The following is a 26,246-nucleotide window of genomic DNA, read 5'->3' as shown; positions in this document are numbered from 1 at the left end:
TAGGAAGAACTTCTCCAAGCCTATTATCAGTATGATCAAGTGCAGAATTTGATTTGCTTAGTACAATTATTGCAGTTAATTACATCCAGATTCATAATTAGAATTATACTATGAGGAACATGTTTTTGCAATTCATGATGGTAGCAAAAGCACAGAACATGTACATCTGATTCTCTAGTTGGAAGCCAACTTTCTCTCCTAGAGCAAATAGTCCCTGAATTACATTTACATGACCTTGGGCTGGGATCTACACACTCTCTGATGCAGGTGTAGCTACCCAAATCACGTTTCCCTTGAGAGATTATTTTATGCTATATCAATCTGGTCCATGCAGGACTTCGAAAAAGCATCAGATGTTTAGGCATTGCAAATCCTTTTGCCATAGGCAAGGTTGCTAATTTAAAAGCATCAGCATACAGAAGCACCAGATGCAGCCCAACCAAGGACGAATGTCAAGAAATTGGCAAGGAAAAGGGAAAAAGCAAGAAAGAGGTTAGGAAGAGATCAGATGGGTTTTGCACAGAATGTTCCCTTACTTTCCAGTCATTGTTTCTTCCCAACCAGTTTGGTGGTATCTGACAACATCTTGCAGCAGGTGTCTCATCAGCTGTATCTTATCATGGAAGTCACATATTGTGGCATTTCATATGTCGTGTCTGGTCATATCCCATCTCGTCACATTTTATTAGGTACGCTGTCACTGTGTGACACTTCACTGGTGGCATGTGGTCACATTACGGCTCATCATTACGTACATTGTTTTCTATGTTTCTGTTGACATTTCCATGAGAGTTTGAATATGACTTTGGAAGATGTTGAAACATGTTTCCAATTTATAACAACCATTGGTTCTTTCAACAGAAACGGCAGTGGATGCATTCTAAGTGTGAATAAACATCAGCTGATGAGGCTAATTGTGCTGAAAAGTTTTATTATCATCCCCGCCATGTTTGTGCAGGAAAAGGAGGATAGAAAGGGCAATTTCCTATAGGCTGTGGCAATGAAGCCAGATTGACAACAGCACTTGAACAGGTGCTTAAAGACAAGAACAGGCTGAAGTCCTGCCATAAATTAACCTGAACTTGAGGTCTGTGTGACTTCCTAATGCATATTGTGAAAAAACTGGATTTACTGCTCAGAATAGGTCTATATAAGCCTGGCATAGTAGCAGAGGAAAACAGGCTTGATGGACTTCTCTCTCTGGAGCAATTCTGTTTGTATTTGGTTTTTTTCTCAACCTGCCCTTGGTTCTCTGCACACTTATGTTACAACTTATGGAGTGGAAGCAGTGTAAATCAGGTGGGAAAAGAGGGTCCCCGTATTTCACTGAATTCTTCTGCATTCTGCTCTAGCCTTCATTGCTGTGGTGGATGTTCACTTTACTGAGTTGGCATGAGCATCCTTTTGGGGCCTGCTCTGCAACACATGACACTTCTCTGACATAGTGAAGGCGTAGAATATATACCCTGGAAAGTTGCGTGTTTCCATTAACATTCTTGCTTTGAAGGACTAGCAAAAATCTTGTACAATGGTAATTCTCATGGATTGAACTGACTAGTTCTTTGATTATCACTGGTCTCATTACTCAGTGTTTTTAAACTGGTTTTGAGGGGATTAAAACTCATCTCTGGCATTTGCAAATAGCAGCGTATAAATACTGGGTGTTTAATAGTTATTCCAAACACGCAGGCAAGATTTTCTTAGCAATCTCTTTAGGTTTTAGATTTTGTTTAAAGTGGTCCCTTGCTCTAAGTCAGAAGCATTAATTTCTAGGTAACAGGCACAGATGTCCTTCAAACCTCCGGTAAGTGGTCTCATTAAGTACTTGAGTAAAATGAAGGGTATTGCATCAGATGAAATAGCTGGGAATAAAGAGCCATATTGTCTCTTGGATGGAGGGAAACTGCCTGTGTTTTATATCCAAGATGGACGCAGAAGATGCTACAATGCATGAGAGGTGCCAGACGATCCCCCAAAAGAAGCGGGGAGGGGGGCGGTGTCATTCTTCTTTTCCGCTGGTCTAATAATCAGAAGAGAATTGTTTTTCTTGTTTAAATCCATGGTTAGCTTGATAAATAAAGCTTCAGTTCTGGAGCCTCTATGGACCTTCAGCATGGAGGTTTTAAGGCTAGGCATTTCCCTTAGACTTCTACGCAGCTGGCAACGATAACATTTTTAGACGTAGTTTGCATGAGTCAGGTTTGTGGCTAGATCTCTCTGTCTGATGGGCTTAATTCAGGTTGTACCACTAATGCGTTAGTATTTCCATATCCAATTAATCATACCAAAGCATAGGTCAATTTGAAGGATGCACTAAAATTTTTTTATTTCTTCATTGTTTTCTAGGATTTTGTATCTTTGGTTTAGTATATGTTAAGTAAGACAACTCAGAGGTGATCTCCTTTCCTGGAGATGTGCATCACTGGCAAGCTTAGTGAAAGTCACCACAGCTGGATGTGGAGATATGGTGTTAGTATTTGAAATGTCTGCATGCATCTACATACACCCTCTGTACGGGATCAAGTGATACGTTAGCAGTAGTTTGGAGTATGTATGTGAATGGGATAGGTGCTGACAAATTTTTCTCTAGCTAAGAGTAAAAAAGAAAGTCAGTTTCTGCAAATAGGAGATAATAGTTGTCCTGTGTAATACATCAAACTTCAATGAAAAATTGAAATGGCTCACTCAGTCTAAGCTAGCTAGCTGTTTAGAGTGGGTCGCAGCACAAATTAATAAATGCACAAGGTGTCTAATGATTTGGGGTTTTAATAGTTAGGATTTTTTAAAATCAGTTGAATAGTTGCATTGGAATTAAACATCAAGCCCTACTAGAGACTGATTTTCCTGAGCTCTGACAAAGAGGATGTGATTTCTATTTTATGATTAACAGCTCTTCTGACTCTGGTGTTGCAATGACATGGAGTTCATTTTTTCATTGCTGTGGCATTCACAAGTGGGGTTTGGTAGTAATTTATTTCAGGTGCTGTTAGTTGTAGCACATAACCTAGGAGGGTTTTAATCAGGTTTTTATTGTAAATTGTTCCTGAAAGATCTTACTAATCTTATTAATATTGACTGATTCTTTGTATTAGGATTCCCCAGGGATTGGTGGAGTCCAAAGGATTAAAGACCTCTGAGTCAAGGATGACCTAAATTCTGATAGATTTTATTATGCAAATCCTTACAGTCAGAGGTCATAATGGAAACATCTGAAGCGAATGTGAGTTAATATATTTGAGTGCTCTCTGAAATTAATGAATATTTTGGTTCCAGGTGAGTACAGTACAGTTTAAGTATTTCAAAACTGCTTTGATTTAGAGAAGCGTACTCAAAAAGTGACTAAGGATCTTAGATGTCTGAATCCTTTTAGCTGCTGCTGAAAGTTGGGTTCTGGAGACAGTTTTGAAAACAGGGTTTTCCTCTGAAGTCACAGTGGGGGATTGGAAACGTTCTCCTCTGCCCTTTCTAACATGATCATTTCAAGAAAACAGCAGATTCCTGACAATGAAGCAAGTTCTCAGTTTCACTTTCATTTTTGTAAAGGAAATTCCCTGAGCTTTTTTGGTTATCTTAAGTGGAAAAATGAAATATGATGAAGAACAGCAAGAAATGAAAAAACTACTGGCTTTCCCAACTTGAAACAGAAGGATAATTTATAGGCATGGCCGTTTTTCTCTTCTATATTTACAAAATGCTCTGTTACGTGAAGATCTGATAAGCAGCGAAAGTAATATTCCCGAACAATGCGGTCCTCGCCTGTTAGAGTCCAGCTGTCCCTACTGTTTGAGCGGGTACAGGCATCAGATCAAAACCAGGAAGATTCTGAATTCATACATAAAGGCATTAATGCATTTTCCTTTACAGTGCCTTCCCAAAATTTAGCACCTGGACCTTAGGCCACAAATGAAAAAGCTCTGTTAGGTTTTCATTCTTTAATTCATTTCACAAGCCTGACTACTTAATTGTATTTGTTTCTTTTCTTAGTAGTTGCCTTTTTATATCATGCCTTTCTCCTGAGAATGTGAAAACATGTAAATAACCTGAGCAAAGACATTCCATTTGGGGCCAGTAGTAGGGTAGGCCATTATGATTATGCTATTTATGAATAAACAGAGGTGTTTACCTAAAATAGTCAAAGCTGACTCTGAAGATCTAACTGAAAAGTCTTCAAATTAGGCATACATTTTAAAATTTTGTTTTGTAAGTCTGTCAAGCAAGGAGTCAGTAGCAGAGTTGGGGACAGAGTGCCCAGAGTCCGGCTTTCCGTTTTCTCCTATCGTGAGCAGTTCTGGGACAGGTTCTGATTTTGATTATTTTGGTTTAGACCAGGGTGATATCCTTGAAGTCAGAGGCACGCGTATAGCTTAACATTCGGTGACTGGCCTTAAGTTTGGACGCTAATTGAGAGAAGCCTTGACAGCTGGCACTTAAGACGTCCCTCTCCTCCTCTCGTTTTACACGCACATGCAGAATTCGCCATCTCAGAAGAAATCCTGTAGGATGGGGGACCCAGTGCACCTCGTTTTGAACAGGAACGTTTTTACCAGCTCTTTTGCCACCCCCACACAACGTCTGTCGACTGCTTCGTGTGTTGCTGTAGCTCCCTTTGAGACAAACTGCTTCGCAGCTCCCTGCAACGGCAGGCAGCACAGCCCCGCTGCCGCCGGCACCGCATCCCTCGGCATTCCCCAGCGCGCTGGTGCAACGCGTTGTTTCCCGCTCCTGTACTTCTCCGCTACCTTGTGGAATATACCAGCAGAATGTGGGTTAATGGGGCAGCGTGGCACAGAAAACAGCCTCTCTGGTGGAGTCATTAGGGTCTGCTGGCAGGCTGCCAGCTCAGTTGGCGCAATTTTACACTCACTTTTCCGAGCAAGCTTAAAGGGGAAACCTCGGTTCGCTTTGAGCCTTTACAGCCACCAAGGGGCTGCTGGGGCTTGCCTGCCACTGTCCAGATCTCTGATGAACAGCTGGCTGCAAATTCTCATCTAAGCACTTAGTCAAATGATTTGTTGTTGTTGTTTTGAAATTGGTAGTTGGGACTATTTAAGATTAATGGATCCACGTGAGATTGATTGGTGATATTGCTGTCTCCTATGTTTGGATTTTCCCAAAGTTAAAAAGCAGAATCTGAGGTGTATTTTGAGGAGGTGAGGGATAAGTGGCAGAAACCCACAAAAAACCCAAACCAAAAAAACAAACCCAAACCCAAACACCACTCCATAAAACCTTCTGCCTGGGAAGGCACAGCTAGACTTCAGCCAGTACCATACATACATACCAAAGATTTTAGGTCTCCTCTGCAACAGGCTTCAGCTGCATGTGAAATTAATAGCAGCTGATAGCATGCAGCTCCTGAAAGGGTTAGATTATCACAGCTGTAGGGCATTACAATTTGTTGCTTGTGTAAAGAGTTAATCAGAATAATATAGTTAGTTGCTGTCATATAATAAACTGAAAATTTTGGAATAAATTACCTGATATTGTATTTATTTTACTTTGTTGCTTAAAATGGGATTGCATCAACCAGACTCCATAACCAATGCATCTTTTTGGTTTTAGAAACTTTAGGTCAGTTTTCCCGTGAAACATGCAGCCCTACTTAATGCTTACTGATCTGGAATTAGAGAGCAAAAGGGTTAACTCTCAATCCCTCTCTGATTTATATTTCCCTCCCCTCCTTCCCAGCTGTGGACATGGATGGAAGATCTGCAGAAGGAGCTTTTAGAGGATGTCTGTGCTGACTCTGTGGATGCAGTTCAGGAGCTTATCAAGCAGTTTCAGCAGCAACAAACAGCCACCTTGGATGCTACCCTGAATGTTATTAAAGAAGGGGAAGATCTAATCCAACAGCTCAGGTAAGCATCCACCTGGAGGCCAGGTATTGAGAAATCTGATGTATGCTGTGGTCTAGGTGTACATAAATAGAGAACTGTAAGTTAGAATTAATTGAGAGAGTTTATTAATTCTTTTCTTATTTATGATTCTTCAAATTCTTTGAGTATTTCATTGAAATTGCAAGGAGTGATTTATGTGGACTGAGTAGTCTGTGGATCAGCATGGGTTCCTGTTTGACAGAAAGATTATTTATAGGCACATTGAAGTGAATTGAAACAAGTTTCAGGTGAATATTTTTAGCTGGTATTTATAGAAGATTGTTAAATGGTTGTATGCTGAGGCCTTGTGATTTATGTGGTTACTCCTGATGTAGGAGAAGTGTATTCCTCCTAATAAAATATACATGTGTCTAACAGTCTTCACTCTTTCATTTTGCATGCAGCACCCTTCTATTTATCTTTGCTCATGTGGGGTTTATTCATACTGCCAAAGAGTGTCTTATACTGCTAGTTCTACTTGCATTATGAATCAAAACACCTTATTTTGCATGACTTAAAATACATGAAGAGACTGGCTCCAAGAAGTTGGGGCTGGTTTTTTTTTGCTTTTTCAGTCTGTAATTGTAGTAGAGCAAATGTTTGCAGAGTAAGCTTACACAAAACTTGTAGCTGTGAGATATCTCTCATTTGTTATTATTTACAGTGGTTTTCTGTGGCTTTAAGTTTATTGACAGCAGTGGAGCTTTCCTGCCTTTAAGTGATGTTACTGAACTCAAAACCAAGTCCAATACATCGCTTATCCTTTAGATCTTTGTATTGTTACAGATTGTCCTTATCTACATGTATGTAGTGTGTACATTGTGTATAAATATGCAAATCTGCCAGGTCTTACACATTTCACCGGAGTCTGTCCCAGAGAGTTATGTCATCCTCCGCCCTCTGAGCTTTCCTAATCTGATGCCTTCAGTTCCCACAAAAGAAGTGCAGAAAAGCATGAGTCAGGATAGCAAAAGCCTAAGGTGCTTCAGAGCAGAGTAGATATTGAAGGACCCTGGTGGACCTCTGCCCTTACTAGCCCTCCTGGGTTTCCCTGAGTCTTCTACTGCAGCCATGTGCTGAGCTTTCTTCTATGCTTTTTCTTACCACCCTGGATGCAAAGTCTTCTCCACTGGGTCAGAAAAAAAATATGAGATATTTGAAAGGACCTCTCTAGGATTTGATTGTCATTCAGCCCTAGGCAGCCACACAGGAGAACCTGTGTAAATTCCTAGTCTTGCTGTATGTGGCTTGCCTGCATCCCAGGGGGAGAGCGAGGGACCTCAGCTGTAGTATTGCTTGCCGAGATCAGAGTTGGAAAGGAAGGATCAGGAGTAGACATAGCTGTGCTCCATCCGTCCATTCATCTTGGCTTATGAGATAAGTAGGAAGGAAATATGCTGTGTTTGGTAAGTGAGCTGCCAGAAGGAGGGGGTTTTAGATAAGAATGTATGTATGGCCAGCCATAACAGGTCAGTCAAAGGTCTGCATGGTAATTTCCCTTTATGCAAAGAAACTTTTTGCAAAGTTTTAGGCATATCTATGACATCACCAAAATGGCAGTGAAACTCTGGACTAAATTTTTTTGTTGCTCTTCCCACCTATCAGTCATCATTTCAACATGAACACCCATGGAGAAGAGCCTGAAAGGCACCCTGTGTAAGCCCATCAGGTGGAGTGTGGTGTGGTTTGTGGCGTGGTTTGTGGCTGCAGAAAATGTCTGTATTGAAGGAGTCCTGGTGCTGGCTGTGGGATTGGCCTAAAAGCTTTTTGCCCACACCTGAATCAGTAGGAAAGTGGCATGCAGAGTTGGAGAGTGGCCAGGATGATATTTGGAGCTGAGAAGTCAGTGGAGCATCAAGTATGAATAGCAGTTATTGGAGAAAGGCTGATGTAGTGGCTGCAAGACCATGCTGGGGAAGAAGTGAACTGGGAGATGGCATGTGAGACTTCAGCTTTTTTTAATATAAACTTCAGCAATTCTTAGTTTCAGTCTTTGAAAATTAAGGGAGTCCTCAGGTTTGAGACATTTCAGGAATTGGTGTCATGACTAAACATTTGTAAAATGCCAAGACAAGTTTTGTGGTAGCTGTTCTTAACAAAGAAATGTTGTTTTGGGGGTCTGGCTTGTATTCTGGGCAGTGAGCAAGGTGGAACAGGGTGAACATGTTTGTGCAAAGTGATCCCCTGCTTCTGATAAAGTTAAGACCAAACACAGAGAGAACAGTTGTCTGAAGGACAGAGGCCCTGAACGCACGCAAAGATTTGGAGAGCTGAACTGTCAGGACAATCTCCGATTCAAGTGTTGCTTTTGAGCACTCTGACTAACTGCAATGCCTGTAATGTGATCCTGGACTCCTTCAAAAAGTGAAGGAGAACTGTGTAAGAAAAACACGAAACCATCTCTGTGTGTGCCCACTCTAACAGCTTTTATGGCTGCTCGCAAAAGTAAAGAACACACAGGTAAAAGAAAGGAGGAAAAACTAGAAATGCTGCAATCTTTCCTTAACACAGCATTGTGTTTCACAGTGTGGATCACCTTCTACCTGCCGTGAAGAATAGCTGAAGATTGCAAATGCTACAACAATGAAGAGAATGAAATACGCTGCTCTTACCAAGCATGTCATAGCACAGCTTAAAACCAATAAAACTAATGGGGCTTTGAAAAATTTTACGTTTCTTGTCCTTATCTCTGAGAGAACAGATATTGGTTTAGAGAAGATCATTTGTGTAATAGCATTCTGTGTCTCCTCAGCATAGCTTAGGAAAAGCTCAGCTGCCTGAACTAGTTAAATACAATGCCTGGGACTGCTCTTCACAGAAGGTCTTCAGGGCCTTTAGTGACTGCATCAGAAGACCATACCTGTCAGGAATAAAACAGGCCTGGCTAGCAACACTGTACATGTCATGGAAACGCATTGGAAACATTTTTTTTTTTTTTTACTCTTCCTTATCAGTGTTTTACTAAGGCGATCATCGTTCTCAGCAGTCAACACAAAGCAAATCTTTTGAACTGCCTTTCTAGGAGTGCTGCTGGGGTCAATATTTCTGCATATCTGTGGAAGGCAAAACAATCACTTGGTCCAGTGAGATGTGAAAGAACAGGAATGTTAGGGGCAAAAAAAGAAAGTGAGTAATTATGTACCTTGCCTTCTTTACAGTAGTTCAGCACATGAGCTTTGATAATGGGTATGTTTCGTTAAGCTTTCTCCCAGTTAAAGCACTGAATGTGATTGCAGGAGCGCAGTATTCATTCTGAACAAACTCAACAGCAACGCACTAAGCCCAATTTTATGTTCCCCAAAGTTTATTTTGTATTTTTTTCCAATAATTTCCCCGCATAACCTTTCAGAGACTAGTAAGGATCTTCTATGAATTCTTTCCCAGAATTTCTCATCACCAGACAGGGCAAGAAATCTTGTGGTGGAAGCATCCAATCTCAGAAATTTCCTCTTCTGGAGAGAGATCTTTCTCAAATCAGACTATATAGGGATTGTCACGACCTTATCTGAGGAGACTGTGAAAAAATACCAGATTATTACACTTAAATTTTTGTATTGCATCAGCCACAGAAACGTGAGTGTGGCTTGATTTGAGGAGTGACATGTTTAATGAAAAAGAATTTCTAAAACCAAGCGTGTCTCTAGATCCTGTGAGAGATTATTCAACACCAGTCTTGAATAATTTATTGAGTCATTTAGATAAGATATGAATAGTAATAATCCTGCACTTGAAGACATATTTCATGTCCTTTTGAAGAAGACAGGTGCTGACTGAAGGAAACAGCACTTGATTGAGTGTGGCCTCCGATTAAGCTGTAGTTTCAAAATCTCACCTTGTTCTCTTCATTCATCCTTCCTCTGTACAGCTCAAACGTGGAGGCAGAGAGGTCTTGTGGTCACCAGTAAGGTGAAAACACAAGACTGAGTGGGGCAGAAACCATATCACCCGGAGAAAGTAATATTGGTGTAACATCCCCTCATAAGCAACAGAAGTTGGTAGTACTTGTTTCAGAATAATGCTGGAGCACCTGAAGTTCAGTGTATCAAACCAAAAGTATTTGAGGAAAAAGAGGTGAAACACATCCAAATGGCAAACTACTATGCAGTTAATAGTATTCTGTATTTTAAATTTTATTCTTAGGCTCAGATGTTCAGGCAAATGCTTCTGTTCCTTCAAGACACATAATGAAAACAGAACAACCGGTGTGTTTTAAACTTAGCTAAAATGACTCTGAAACTAGGCGCTGACACACAATTCAAGGCATCTGTAAAAGGTTATACTTTTTTATGCTCTATTATGCTCACTGACACTGTTCAATTAACATCTAAGTTGACTGTACGTTGTTTTGATCTGACCCTACGTGATGATAATTTGCAAAGAACAAGAAATTCAGTCAAGTTCTGTAGAGAACTACAAATGCTTTGCTAGATGTTTATGGAGGAAAAATTCAAACCAGAAAAGGAAAACAAAAACCTAAAAATTGTGAACGCACTAGCACTCTTCCACAGTGGGGAGATTCTGTGGGCACCTGCACTCAGCAGACCAGGCTAGCTGGCCAGAAGAATGGCTCCCAGCTGCATTTGGTCCCTGTGGGATAATGGGGTGACCTAGCAGCATTACCTGACATTTTGCTTGTCTTCCAATATTGTCAGCCAGTTCGCTGCACATGTGGGAGCTTGGTGCACCAGGAGTCCAATATATGCTGTTGTATTTGCAATTGTCTCCCTCACCTTCTCCAAGGCAGAACTGGAGATTGATGGGAATGTTAATAGTAAAACCTGCTGGTTTACCCACTTCATCCTGTTATCCTACCAGTGCACAGGTTTTTCCAACAGTGTATTTGATAGGGTTTTCAGTTGGCAACTGCTATCACATGCCTTTAAGTGGGATGGACGGAAGAAAACATTGCATCTAAATCTTGTTTTAGCTGAAGTACAAAAACCAAGATTAAATTATGGCTTCAGAGTTTCCTTTCTAGTTCTTTTTAAAGTTGGGGGACCTTTTGTGGCACATTTGAGGAGAAATTTCAGCCCTTTATGTCTGCAAAAGCTCTTTGTGCATAAAACACTCACTGGAAAAAAATTTACTGGGCATGTAAGGGACTGTAGGTGAGCCTATTAATATATGTGAGAGCACAAATAGAAAAGAAACTGTCAGGACTGTTCTATGTCCATGCTAAAACTTCTTTCAAGTACAGCAAACTTCCCCTTGGCCCTAGCCCACCAGTTAAAGGGCTAGCTCACTTCTGCTCCCTTTATATGGAGGGTGTAGATGGAGCAGTATCTGACCTATCACAGGCATGTCTCATTTCACTTACCCTTGTGAAAAGACAAGTTAAACTGTCTTACAGTGTTTGAAAGGTGTTTTCCTTCAATGGAGTTTTTTGCACAGTATCCTGCATCTGTTGCTGTACTGCATAATTCAGAAGAAATCAAGGCATCCCTACCCCTTGGTCTAAAATGCTGGTAATTCTGATTCAATCAGGCTGTAAGTAATAAAGCAAATGCACAAAATTAACTTGTAAAAGTCCAGGGGACTAAATAACATCTCTGAGCTTGGTGTGAGTGTAGGCTGGAGCAGGTCGCTCTGTAGGATTAAAGGGGATTGCCAGCCAGTTTCCTCAAGAGAGCCATTGAGATTGATGTGTCATTCTCCTCCCCTCCCAAGTGTGTAAGGTTGCAGTGTCACGACACAAGAAAGGATGATCCCCGTGTTCAAACTTTGTGCCGAGCTCAGGAGCTGCAGGATTTCAGCAAGCAGAAGAGATGAGTGTTGCATACACCTTCCCTCGGCTCTTTGTGCTTGGGTTTGCTTCTCAGCAGCACACAGAATCATAAATGTCTAGTTCTTGCTCTTTTGCCTGCTTTAACTATGCTTTCTGCCTTGCTACAGGGACTCTGCCGTTTCCAACAATAAGACTCCACACAATAGCTCCATCAGCCACATTGAATCTGTCCTTCAGCAGCTCGACGAGGCCCAGGTACAGATGGAAGAGCTTTTCCATGAGAGGAAGATTAAGCTAGATATTTTCCTTCAGCTCCGGATTTTTGAACAGTACACCATTGAGGTAAGAGCTGGCTGCATGACCTGAGAAGGGTAAAGGTGTGGGGGAGGGAGTATATGTATACCTACCCTGTTAAGATACACCTGGAGCTGTTTGATTGTGCTCAGCTGCCCAGTGAGGAAGAGAGAGAGTTACAACCAGGTTTTAAATTCAGAATGTTGAAGCTATGCTAGAAGGCACCGAAATAGATTTGTGTCTGCTTAACTGACTATGCTGAGAATCTGCCTGCTTTGCAGTGAAGACACCCCTGTTGTAACTCTTTACTGATACTAGTCACTCAGGGATTTGAAAGTTCTCTATCGCTTATTAGCGAGGTTTGTCTCTCCAGATACATACATAGATGCACACAAAGAGATACATGCTTGGCTTTAAACCACCGAGTGAAAAAACATGTTATGCATGAAAGGAAAAGATATTTAAAAGCTGGGCTTTTTAAGCATCACAGTGGATTTATTTGAAAAGGAAAAAAAGAAGAGGGGAAAGTTAAAGTGTATTTTTATGTCCCCATGCAAAAAAAGATCTTTCACTTCTGTTTTGTACTTCTATTTTGAAATCAAAAACACTGGACAGGAAACGCATCAAAGTATTAATAATTAAGGTATTCTTGGACAGAGAAACTTTAAAAGACACCCCAGCCAATCTCATTAATTACTTGCTGTAATTCTGATAGGACATGATGCAAAAAAGGCAACATGTAAATTAACTTGTGCATAAAATCCACGGAAGCCATGTGTCAGCGCTTATATCCCTTCTGGGGTGTGTTCCTCCTACTATATCCCACTGGTGCTTGTTCAGTTCCTGGAGCACTTTTAAGTGTTTTATGATGATATATTCCCAAAGGTATTGTTTGTAAATCTGTAGGTAATCTCAAGTTGGGTACTGGTAATTAATAAGAGCCTTAGAATGCTGTGTTATACTTTGTGTTTATTTGGCATGATGGACATGGCATGATGAATTGCAGTGGAATAAAAGGCTGGAAACAGGATTTTAGGTGTCTTGATCTATAATTGGGTGTCAGAGATAGAAATCAGTGAGGAGTATCTGAGCTTTCGTGTTGTGACTGCATAGTTAGGTATTGTACTGAAGTCTGTTCTACAGTGCTTGTTATTTATGTAAATTGGAATAGTTTCATCTTACTTACCAGTTATATACAGCCTCCTTGATATTGAGAGACAGTATTCTTTGTGAGTGTGTGTGTATAAGTATAAATGCATGTATTTCATGTCAGATAGCATTCTTAAGGCAAAGTATGTTATAGTCAAAATTCAGGACCCTGCAGTAACTGTAGTATCTCCTATATTTAAATAGAAGATATTTTGATACAATGGTGTGGCAAATGTTGAATAATTGAGACTAAGATGTAAATGGGGTGTGAATGCATATACTTGTACTGACCTATAAATGGCACCTGTGTTTTCAATAATGAAGTAAAAACAATTAAAAACAGTATGTGATACTGGAACACACAAATGTGTCTGTAGGCAGTATATGGTAAACTCGTGTGAGTTATTCATTAAGATCTCTGCCTGTTTCACTGCAAATTCTAGGTCTGAACCTAGAATTTTTTTTTTTAATCACTATTTTCAAATTCTTTTTCTTTCAATCAAAGATCTCAAAGGTCATTACCACCATGGATTGCTTTACTGATGGGGAATCGAGGCATCAGGAGATAATGTGACTTATCCTAGTCCCCTCCATATGTGGTGCCAGAGATGGAAATACTATGTGGATCCCTATGTTTTGTTTCTGCATGAATCCTACTTCTGTGCATTCAGACACATTTGGAGTGGCTGTGATACATTAAGACATGTAAAATTGGAGATGTGCTTCAGAGTCTTCTAAAATCAGATTAGCTAGAAAAGATTTTAAAGAAAATAGCTACTTAGTTGTCACTGTAGATTTGCTATTTTTTTATCATAAGAACATCTGAATTCCCTCTGCAAGATTAATATTACAAGGAAATCCGAGAACATGTTTCATAGGGAGTCTATGTGCAGATGATTTTATTTAGAAAGCTCCCTCTTTCTGAAGAACATTTTTTTTTATTTTAGAACAATTATGACATTTAATTTATAACTCAACACACAGCGAAAAATATATCCAGATAAGCATCTTAAATTTTATAAGTACATTTAGTGCTTAAGTAAGAAAAACAGTTTGATAGATAATAAAAAGAAAGGCAATTTGAAATAAAATATTAAATGACACGTGTACGCTACGCATTTCAAGCAACAGCTGAATGGGCTCAAATTGACACAATAATGATCCTTAGAAAGTAGATTGCAGTCAGTTGCCTCAGCTGTATAATAAAGATTCCAAGTCAGTGAGAAACTGTTATCAAAATTGGGAAACTGTCATCAAAATTAGCAAAATTATCTCATGCCATTGTTGAGAAGCAAAAAAACTTTATCACCATAAATAAAAAGCATGTAGTATTTCTGGTGGTTGACTATTCTAAACTCTTAAGGGAAAAAGATTATGAAATTTAAAATAGAAAATTAAGTATTTCTTTGTACTAAAGAAAAGCAGCTTGAGCTATGACTAGAAAAGTATTTATCTTTTAATTTCCATTATAGCCTACGTCCTGCATAGACTAAGAATAGTGAAACAATGTGTTGTCAAATATATTTCTCCTTTTCTAGTCTAAATAAGCCCCCTTCCATCTGTCCAAAGAGCAGTGTCTTATTGAACACACCCCTAAGGAAACCCATCAACCTGCTGCAGCCACGTTTCTCTCTCTCCTTCCTGTGCTCACACAAACCATCTGCAAGAATTGGGCCCTCCACCTCCCAAACCTGAACACCTTTGTCCTCTTTGCTGCTTCTGTCTTGTCGAGCACTGAGTTTCCCATTTTTCCTCTTTAAGGTCTCTGTTCTCACCCTTGGTTCTTGGGTTCTTGTGCTCCAGGGAATCCCTTATGATGAGGATCCTTCCCTGGGAACTCTGGTGAGAGACAAAACTTGCATCTCTAGTGGAAGCCAGAGGGATGCAGCTGTGGGAGCCCACCTGTTTCCAGCAGCTTTAGGGAAGGTTGCACGTTAGAGCTCTGTCTCAGAGAATAGCTACATCTTGTATTGTCTCTTTCCATCCAGTTTTGGTATGAAATATTTTTGATTCTGGTAATTTTCCCTACTACTCTCTCTCCTTTCTAATTAATAATGCAAACCCTTTCCTTCGGCACTCCTTCCTAAATTTGCACTGTACCCATCTGTTTTGTAGCACTTCTGGTTTTTGAGATTTTCTATAATCTTTACAGAGGTTTGGAGTCCAGACAAACTTCAGAATTAATAATTACTGCATGCGCAACACGTACTTCCAACTATTTAGACATCATTGGACCTTTATTTGTGCTTCAGTGAAATCTGCCAACTATTGTTGCATTTTGTCTTCAGGAACAGTATTTTACGTAAAGAGAAGCCACCTGCCTATTTCTTTGGCAGGGCAGACCAGCTGTGTTCATTTAGGAGTTCTACGGACTTCTAAGCCGCACGGACAGCTTTTGTGTTGTACTTGAGTCAAGGCAGGTTTGGCAGTTACGAATTTGCATATGAATCCACAGGCACATAGCATGTGCTGCCTGTTCATTCTTGCCTTAATCTCATTATATTGACTGATATTTATGCTCTGACTTCTTGGAGTAAATTATGAAATCCAAACTATGACAACACCTGGAAACAGACGTAGCGGGAACATGAGAGAGCCTAGCTATCCCTATGGGAGGCTATTCTGCCTTAGGTTTTAAAACCATAAAATGACAGCCTGTGCTTTATTTAGGAAGTGTCTAACTTTGACTGATATATTTTACTCCTTTACCAAGTCATTGCGCATTTCAAGACAAGATGGGCTCATTAGGATTATATGGTTGGTCTTTCTGTGTGATACAGACTTCAGCTGAGTTTGTACAGCCAACCAAGTAACTCAGGAGATCTCATGCAATGTGAATGTGGTAGCTGATCCACTATGAGGAGATAGGGAGTAAGACTCAAGGGACAATAGCTGGCAGACGTTAGCGGCAGTGCTGGCACCACGCTGAGCACTTTATACATATGAAGCACAGTCTCATTCCAGAGTTATCCTCAGTAAAATTTGTAAAGTACACTTTGTCCCTTGCTTCAGAAATAGTCATATAAAGGCTTATTAACCATTATTGAGATGAATGCTAATATACAGTAAAATGCTGAGTAAATACATAGGATACGAATGGTAAAATGCACTGAGTTTCAACCCCTAGCAAAATTACTGCCACCCAGAGTCTTTCTGCATATTTTTTCATTATAGCTTTTGTAGAGAGATGATCAAATTTACCTGTAGGCCTCTATAAAACTCTGTGACTGAGAACAGGAATGATCTCAGCCAACCTGTCTGGCAACTGTTGTTGGTTACCTCCAAAGAAACTTCCCTCTCCCTTTCCCAGAGCTGCCCAGCTCCTTCTCTTGTGTGTGTGTTGCTTTGTTCCCTGCAACGCATATGGATCTCTGCAATGCTAGACAGAGCCTATGCACTGTAGTCTCAGAGTGATGTGGTTCCTAGGCCAAGACATAGCTCTGGAAGGGGTTATGGGGGTTCCCATTGTACAATTTGATAAAATTTGGTCTTTTATGCTACTTGTTATCTTTCAAAAAGCCTTATGATCACTAAAATCATCACCTGCTGGATATCTAATTTTCCACCATTCAATCTCTTTGGCTCCATTTCACCTGCTAATTAATTTTCAGCCTTGACTTCACTTGCTGGCACTTCTGGGTGTTTGCATCCGTCCCTGAGCATGAGTTTAGATGAAAACGGGAGCCAGCTTTCACAGTAGTTTACTTCACTGTTATTTACAACTCACTTGAGTTTCCCATTCCAGGTTTATAACATTAGCAGAATCTTTCAAGTGAATTAGCTGCCTGCATGAATGTACAAGATGCTTTATAGCCCCTCACTGACTTACAGCTGACACTCAGATATGAGCTGCTTTATTAGAAATAAGAGTTACAGAGATCTTGAGATGCATTTGAAAGAAAGGGAATGGTAAGAAAAAATTCAGCCTCTTCTGTTCATAAGCTGGAATCCTATAATGTTACATGCTTAGTGAGTTTTTTTTTTTCCCCCATATATAGCTAGTTTTCAAACTGCACATTACTTCATTTTAAGGAAAGGCAAGCACTAGGCTGTCCTGGGCACCCTGCCTTTTGGAGCTGAATTCCGTTGTTTCTCGATATTTTTGGGATTCAGGAGCCAAAAGCACCATAGCAGAATCATCACTGTGACAGCCTTTTCATACTTCAGTGGCCCAGGTCTCCAGTAAACCAGTGTGTCATCTCTTTCTCTTGTCAAAAAAATGGGTGACAGAATTGTCATACTGCACAGTGTCAGTCCAAACCAAGGCCTGAGAAGGAGGAACAGCAAGCTTTCTGCTTACCTGATCTGTAGCAGTGACAGTTTCATTCACCCTTTCCTACCTACATCTTCTCTACTATATACCTTCAGTATTAGTCTGCTCATAGATCCACTTATACTGTCACTTTCAGTCCTCTGCTCTTCTAGCCTGCTCTGAACGCTGAAGCAGAGCCAAGTGCTGTTGCCCTTGGCATCCTTGGTGCCCAATACCTAGTATGTACCTTAGAGTTCTGGTCTCCCCTACTCCATTATAATCCCTTTCTTTCTGCACTTGCAGACACTCCCTCAGCATCCAGGGATCAGAATTACCTTGTTTTGATTCCTTCCTGGATCATATCTGATCTCTCATCTATCTCCTCCATCCTTACTCTTGGTTCATTCCATTTGTATGGCTGCCACTTTTTTTTTTTCCTCTTGAAATGAGGTAGATATCCCCTTTTCTTGATTCTGAGTTCTGTACAGATCTGCCTTCTGTCTCTGCGACTGTTCTACCTGCCCTGCCTCGTCCCTATGCTCTACCCACTCTTCTTGCCTTTGTTCCTCCTCCTACTTGCACCATAATTTCTCTTGCAACCGCCTCCTACATTTGTTTGCTCTTACCAAGAGTCTTTACTCTTCTTCAGGTCCCTCTCATGAGCCCACTCTCGCTGTGTTAATAGCTCCTGCTCCCAGGATAGAATTTTCTCTCCCTCCTCCACATGTGCCCTTCCTCAGCCCATACTTCAAAATATCAGCTCCTATGTGATTCATTCACCATATAACATTTATTTTCTTCTGCTTTATTCCTCACTTCCCCTCTCCACCTCCTTCAATTGGCAAACAAAATTTTCTGGATGGCATTAAACAAGACTACTTTAGGTGCCAAACACTGAATGAAGGCCAAGTAAACAGCATTCAAGGCTCAGCAACACCATTTTGTAGAAAATATCAGATACTTATGATTTAGATACAAAATTATTGCAGATGTACAGTTGCCTGCACAGCAGCTGCTGCAGCTCAGGTGGGGTCTTTGGCTTAATTTACAAGCAGGCTGCAACGTAGGCATGAGATGGCCAGACTGCTACTGTTGTTGTTATTACTGCTATTACTTTTCACCCCCATACCTCTTCTAGATACCTCTCCTCTTTCTCCAGGGTTGAAGATGAACTTGCGTCCCTCCCTTCGGTCATATTATCTGCTGGTGTTACAACATGATAAATCCAGGAAGCAGCAAATGCCACATTATTGCAGCAGTGGGAATTTGGGTATATTAAGTTGCTGCTTTAGGAGAATTCGTTTAAAGTTCTCTTTAAACTCTTGTTTAAAGAGTATACGGTCTAGACTGTGGTCGCTGTGTCTGCATGAAAAACAGACCTGGCTGACATAGTCTGTGCATCTATTATAGGCTTGTGAAAGTAGCATGGAGCTCAGGACAAGCCCAGTATTTGCTCATGTGCTGAAGTAAACTCTTGCACTGCCTCTGCTGATAAGGATATCTGATAAGGGTATCTCAGATATTTAATACCAGCATTAGTTCCCCTCCCACTATCATGGCAGCAGGAGCATCTGTTTCAGGAGAAGAATGAAGAAATGTGCTTTCTAGGCTCACTGTCAATCAATAGCTTTGTCGTGTCTTTCTTTCTCATTAGTACTCTGGGATCACTTGACCTTCCTTTAGTAATAGGGAGCTGTTTCTTGGCCACCAACATTATATGACCTGCAGGAAGGAGCATGGCTCCTTCCAAGGAGTCGGCTGGAGTGTGACTGACAATGAGGCATGGATGCAGCTCAACAGTGTGAGCACCTGGGGATAAGTCATCTGTTTTTGCCAAGGCAGACCTGTGCTCTTCCACTGTTACTGTTCTCATGACCCTTCTGCTTTGGTACAATTTCTTTCTCATGCTGTAGCAGAACAGAGCAGAGCTCAGGACTCCTCTTGCTGCAGGGCTTCTCTACTCTCAGGGCATGTGAGGGGTGCTAAGGTCTATTTAGAATCACAAACACTGAGAAGTGAATAAACATACGAAGTGCTGTCAGTTCTTCCCACCAGATCCAGCAGATGAACACCATAAACTCTAATCAGCCATTTTTCTGGATCAAAAGGAAATTAAACAAGTTCATGGCCAAGTGAGCCTCATCTACGAGACAATTCCTGACACAGGCCCAGTGCAATTGGCTCTTACCACAGCTTAGGAGATAGGACACTTGTCTGATGCAGTCCAAGTTTCAGCATAGATGCCTGACCAATCTGTGAAAGCATCCGAAGTCCTTTTTTAGACTTGAAAAATATACATCTGTATTTAAGAGAGCTGCCTAATTACAGCTTCTTCCTATACCCAAGTCAAACCAGTTAGGGACTCAGACTCTGGGACCATTTCCAAATGGTCCAGTTTGAAGTACAGAAAATGCTGGGATTTTGAGGCACTGGCTGTACAGATGGAAATGGAAATGTCTTAATGAGATATGCAAAGCAGCATGGTCTCCGGGATAGGGCACCAGATTGGGATTCAGGAAACCTGGGTTGTTATCACAGCTCTGCTATTGCTTCTTTGCCTTCGTGTGCTTTAGATTCCCTTCTAGCCATCTGTTTGTCCCAGTTACTCAGAGCAATGTACCCAACCTTCCTGTACCCACGTTGCCTGAGAAATGTAGTGATGTTTCACCTCCCGCTGTGCCCAATTCCTTCCTCTCTTCCCCTAACCCAGCACATGGGGTGATAGTCACTCCTTCATCAGTCTGCACTCAGACGCAGCTTCCCTTCTTCCTTCCTTCTCCCCTCCGCTGGTGGCTGTGCTCCTGGCCCTGGCAGAGCTGGCACTGGGCTAACAAGCCCTGTTTGACCTGTCTGACTGTCCAGAGCCACTTAAGTGCAGTCTTAGTCCCTGTTCCCGGTCCTGGCAATGTGAGATGGAGCTCCCTGGACTGGCCTTGCATCCCGAGGAGTTTATCAGCTCGTGCCTGACTGCCTGTTCTGTCCTTTCCTCTTTAATTGGAACCATTGTTTTGAACTGGGGAGTGTGGATAATGGACCATAAACCCTTCAGTGCCTTGCAGTGGCTAATAGGACAGGTGTTCCATTTTAGGACATAATAATAATAATATTTAGGTGTCGCTGCTCCTGTGTGTGGAGCCTGGTGGAAGCTGGCTGCTGACACGAGCATGAGGGCACTGGTTGCCTGGGAGGCAACCCCTCTCTTGGATGATGATGCCTCTCTGCTACAGACCTGTCTTGGACACTCATGCCTAAGGGCCAAAAAGCGGTACAGTCAGGAACAGTCACTTCCCAGTGCTTGAGGGGAAGTTGTTGTAGATTTAATAATAAAAGCAGTGCTGCTCAGTGTCCCCTCCCCACCCATGTGGAAAAGTTACTAAGAGGAACAGCACCACAGCAGAGAGGTTTACCAGGCAGTTTTGTAGAAGTGCTGGATCTCAGCATACTTGTGGAATCATCATTTGTTGATTCCTTCGTATGTCCATCGTCAACTCCCCTGACAGTTCAACCCTCTGAAAGATTTGCATTTTCCTGTCCTGGAGAGGATGTCTGTAGACATAAACAAGATGGAGGTATTTTATCGGAATGCCCAAATTGTAGCATCATCTCTGTCAGAGCAAACCAATGTAACACGTTCTTTGATTGTTTTGATCTTTTCTGTTACTGTCACTTATAAATGCCGTTAGACATCTTCCTGAGTGCACGTGTATGGGAATATTCACAGGAAATTGGGAAGTACTTTGTGAATCCTTGCAAAATTCCAAATAATTATGTTTTAGCAGCCTGACAATCCATGCAATGAATTCAAACAGACAATATTTTTAGTAGCTCATGAAAAATAAAATTCTTGATTCACATATATCACATGCCTCTCCATTAGAAAGAGCAGAAAGGGCTTTGCATTGAACTTCAAGTTTTATTGCCGTGACTGTAGGAACCTGCACTTACTCTAAATTCATTCCATTGTTTGTAGTTTGAAACAGGGTCAAGACTACCTCAGTTCTGATTACTGTTAGCTGAGGATCAGTCTCTAAATGTAAATGTATCCAGAAAAACCCTTGTCCAGCACCTACTTTGACCATTTCTCCATAACTGTTAAATCTACCAATAAGCCTCCACAGTCCAGGAACTCCAGCTATGATGTGTGAATGAATCAGAGGCTGCTGGAATCAGGAATGGGGCCAAATAGACTCTAGAGATAGCTATTATTTAAAGGTAATTGAGTGGAATGGGCAATGGAACAAGCTGAAGAAAAATAGAAGCCCCTCAGGATGTCCACACTCTGCCTTTTCCCTGCAGCTGAGGTCCCAGGTTCTTGGTTGACTAAATCTGTTTTTCTGCTTCTCTCAAAAAAAAAAAAAAAAAAAAAAAAAAAAAACAGCCTAAAAACTGCGTATGTTTTCTTTTCTAATGCAAAACTCTGTACTCCCATCCATGCTAATGTGAGAAGAGCTGAGATGGTCCGTTTGGGCTTGCCTTCCTGTGCCTGCGTAGGGTGTAATGTATGCTTTCTGGAAAGGAAAACTGAATTGAAAATTATGAATCTTGGCTACCTAGGAAGTTAAGCATCTCTCTGCACACAGGCACTGAAGAGCATCTTTAGTGAGAAACAGAGAGCTTCTCACTACGTGCACAAGTGGGAATTTAGATACCTGGTTTTAGCTCTCCTGAATCTAGCTGTGAGGAATTGACCTATGAATCAGAATTAAGGCATTTATTTAACAATATTTAAATACTTCTAAAAAATTTGTATTCTGCACAGTACTAGCCTATATGTATGATTTCATTCTCATTCCCCTTGTCCCCCCTCCCTCATTCATTGTCACTAGCACATTCCCTCTTTTTTGTCTGTAGTAACAGAGTCTAGCTTGAGGTGAGACTGTGCTGCTTGGGTGGAAGCTAGATCTTGCTTTGATTAAACAGGCAAAACCAGAAGGACTTTGATACTACATGTGGGCTAAAATGTAAAATACAGAAGGTACAGTAAATAGACTGCTAAAATCATCAGGCTGCTTGTTATAATCTGGAAGCAAAGAAAGCAACAGAAGATTTTGCATGTTCCCGTGAGTTATTGGCAGGTAATATAGATCTTTGTTTACAGCCAGGTACCATCCATGATCCTACTGGTGATTCACCTAGTCCTTGAGTATGATGTTTCTGTGCTGTGCTTTCCCCATCTGTAAAAGTGAATTATTTGTATTCATTCCCTAACGTAAAAGCTTTCAGACCCACAGGAGGAAAAAGTGATACAGAGCCTGTTCCCAAGTTCACTGAAGGCAACAGAAAAAACCTTATAAAAGACTAAGTCACTGAAAGCACAGCATAGGACTCATTGTACAACTGCAGTCAATGCTGTGGGGATTAACTCAAAAATTCATAATAAAATATTTAGTCTCATGATGCAATTTCTGTGAACAATGGGTAGATACTGCTCACAATGTATTACATCAATAATAATTCTGAAAATGTATTAGTTATGCTTGTTTTAGGGCTTGTAATTTCAGTTCTATAAAGATAGAATAAATAATATTTCCATCTGTAACATGTAACATTCAGTGTGTTGCAAAATGTTTTTAGAAACATTCAGGCCATTTTGGGATTATGTGGTCACAGGTGTTACAAATTGTTTTTCAATTCTGTAAGCATTATTACTTCATTTAAATTTGAATTTATTCAGAAACATTCTCTCTACCATCCCTGTGAATATGGTGGGTTTTCTCTTACAGTGCTCTTTGGAATATGGAAAGGAAAAAGAAGGTGTCAGATTTATTGTTGGACCAATAATCTTTTCATGGGCCCTCACCTAAGCAAAATGTTACGTGTGACCATTAAGTGGGCAAGATCCAGAGTGTACTGAGGCTGTGGTTTGGGGGTTTCTGGGTCAGAGTCAAAATGTGAAGTACTTTTGTGTCCAAACACAGTTTGAGAGTAATATTTTTCATTGGTCTTGAGTGAATACAGTGTCCTCTTCTGCCCATGAAGGTTACAGCAGAGTTAGATGCCTGGAATGAAGATCTGCTGAGGCAAATGAATGATTTCAATACTGAAGACCTCACTCTGGCTGAGCAGCGTTTGCAGCGTCACACTGAGCGGAAGTTGGCCATGAACAACATGACCTTTGAAGTCATTCAGCAAGGGCAAGATTTACACCAATACATCATGGAGGTCCAGGCTTCAGGTGAGCAGAACAATCTGATCTCTATTTTACATGAGAAAAAAACAAAACCCAAGAAAATCCCAAAACGCCAAAAATGCATATCAAGCAAAAATACCCCCATACATACCAAATACATCAGTTTTTAACATAAGTGAGTATGGACAATACCTGTCTTTTCGCTCCCAGAACTGTTCCACAGGTTTTGGGAAATCTTTGATTCAGGTTTATATGTCAAAACTTGCTCTTTCTTTGAGACTGAAACTCATTGAGGAAATAAAACTGACTTCCAGGTTTTGTTCAAAAAGTTTCACAACTGCAGGATGGCATTTGTGATCAATTCCAAAGTGGATGGAGAGGGGAGGGCAAGACAAGTTACACTGCTAAGTCCTTGTCCTTGCACCAGCTCAGAAACAAGCACTGCAGGGAAATTACTTGTGAACTGTATTAACCTTCTTTAAATGTCTGGAGAATGCAAAGCAAGAGCAATTCCTGTTCTTTCCCTCCCAATTTGCACTTTCAAAATAAAAAGGATTTTTATGCTTTTATTTTTTAGCAAACATTTTACCTCTAGGCACACGTCTTTTGAAAAATATGGTAGTATTCAGCCTGATTTGGCAGGCTGAACTCAGCAGAGGCTTAAGGACTGCTACAAGAGCATGTTTTGAACTAGACAGTCCTGTGCATTGTGAACCACATGTGAGTTTCTATGAGATCTATCCATTTTATGCCTGACCCTGTGCTTCACCTCCCTTGCTTTCTGGGGTAGAAAACTTGTCCTAATACATCAGCTAAGATGCTCTCCGTCCCCCCCCACCCCCGGAAGAATCTCAATATGAGTAGGAATCTACGGGAGGTAAAGAATATGATCCAGCACAGAGCACAGTCAGGAATCTCAGTGACTGAATTTTAAGAAAAATAAAAAAAATTTAGAAGCTGTGTTTGTCAAGAAGTTAAAAACGACTTCTTTTGGATTGCAAACAAAAGATTAACAACTAAATGAAGTGACTTCTAAAATGTTTTTATAAGATTATCTAAGATCACTTGCTATGAAGCCTACCCAACAAAAATTCATTGCGCTCAAAGGCATGGAAGAAGAAACCTCATGGGGATGTAGGGTAACTGCCATTAATCGAAGGTAATGGTCATGTCTGCCATGCACAGAATGTTAAGTGCGCTTCCTGAATCCCATAGCGTAGTTGTTCAGTATGTATGTTAAGGGATGATTGTTCTTACTGCCAGAGCTGTGAAGTTGCAGGTGTTCTGGGAAATCAGCTGCTATTGCTGCTTCCTATTGTACCGTGTCACCACTGCTGCAATCAATACTCAGCAGTAGCCATAGAAGCCAGGAAAAAATGTGATTTTTTTTTTTTTTTTTTTTTTTTTCCCCAGGGACATTCTACCTAACCAGCCACTTTTAATCGACCAGATTTCTTCCCTTCCCTATAGTTCTCTTTGAGCTTTATTCTTTTTACCATGTCACACAGGAAACTGATGCAATTTTGATTACTCTGGTGTTTGACTTGGAGGTCTTTAAGCTAGTAAGTCTGTCAGATAAAATTACATGCAGGTTTTTCTACCCGTGATGCCTTTTTCACTTGGAAGACTTATGCAGGTAGAAAAAGAAGGTTTTAGACATTTGCCCATGATTTTTGCATGTCTGATGAAGATTTGAAGCAGTGATTCTTACCAGGCTGTGGAGAGTCTGGAAATCCTTGTGAACATTGTCGTGTTGGTGCAATAAATACAGTGGTCCTGTGATGCACTGTTTCAGAGTCTGCAGACATTCAGGGCATCCATGCATGCAAGGCATCTATGCAAGTCCAGTATTTCCAAAGCTCCATATAGCTCAGAGTTATGTTCCTGTGATTTCTTCCACTACTCCAGCACATGTGAGTGAGCCTGGTTTGGGTTAGCCTGTTTTCACCATCAGAATAATTATTCTTCAAAGAAGTGTTTGCTTTTATTAGGGGATATGTAAGATATGGAAGTCAGGTTGTGTTTTCTGAAATTTTGCAGTATTTTCAAATTGTCTTCATGTCTCATTAAAACCTGTGTCCTTCAGGAAACATATTTGCATTTACAGAATATTATAACAGTATTCTCAAGAAGAATGGGCTTTTTAATGAGCCAACACTTTTTAACTTAAAGTCACAGTTAAGAGTCACTCATGGTTTACAAACCTACCTTTTTATGTCTTAGAAGCAGTTTCACAGCATCATTAAGGTTGGAAAAGACCTTCAAGATCAAGTCCAACTGTCAGCCCAACACTACCATGCCCACTAAACCCTGTACCAAAGTCCCATGTCTACATGTTTTTTGAACGCTTCCAGTGATGGTGACTCCACCACCTCCCTGGACAACATGTTCCAATGCTTGACCACTCTCTCAGTAAAGAAATTTTTCCCAATATCCAATGTAAACCTTCCCTGGCACAACTTGAGGCCATTTCCTCTTGTCTTATCACTAGTTACTTGGGAGAAGAGACCAACACCTGCCTCACCACTCACCCCCTTTCAGGTAATCGTAGAGAGTGATAAGGTCTCCCCTCAACCTCCTCTTCTCCAGACTGAACAACCCCAGTTCCCTCAGCCGCTCCTCATAAGACTTGTGCTCTAGACCCCTCACCAGCTTCGTTGCCCTTCTCTGGACACGCTCCAGCACCTCAGCATCCTTCTTGTAGTGAGGGGCCCAAAACTGAACACAGGATTCGAGGTGCAGCCTCACCAGTGCCGAGTACAGGGGCACGATCACTTCCCTACTCCTGCTGGCCACCCTATTTCTGATACAGGCCAGGAT

At 41.0% G+C, this 26,246-nt stretch overlaps 1 protein-coding gene across 4 annotated transcripts in view; it reads left to right on the top strand.

The window, feature by feature from the left end:
- Positions 1–26,246, top strand: part of KALRN (kalirin RhoGEF kinase) — a gene marked incomplete at both ends in the record, with an annotated part of 523,644 nt that overhangs the window by 315,695 nt on the left and 181,703 nt on the right. For all 4 annotated transcript variants that reach the window (XM_082001554.1, XM_082001555.1, XM_082001553.1 and 1 more), the window contains 3 exons: positions 5,689–5,858; positions 11,769–11,943; positions 23,276–23,471. In XM_082001554.1, the coding sequence (XP_081857680.1) occupies positions 5,689–5,858; positions 11,769–11,943; positions 23,276–23,471 (541 nt within the window). The remainder of the gene's footprint in view (positions 1–5,688; positions 5,859–11,768; positions 11,944–23,275; positions 23,472–26,246) is intronic.

This window comes from Phaethon aethereus, assembly GCF_964289735.1.
Source record: "Phaethon aethereus genome assembly, chromosome: 6".
NCBI classification, from domain to species: domain Eukaryota; kingdom Metazoa; phylum Chordata; class Aves; order Phaethontiformes; family Phaethontidae; genus Phaethon; species Phaethon aethereus.
The sequence above is the reverse complement of the archived record's forward strand: the minus strand, read 5'-3'. Positions and strand labels throughout refer to the sequence as shown.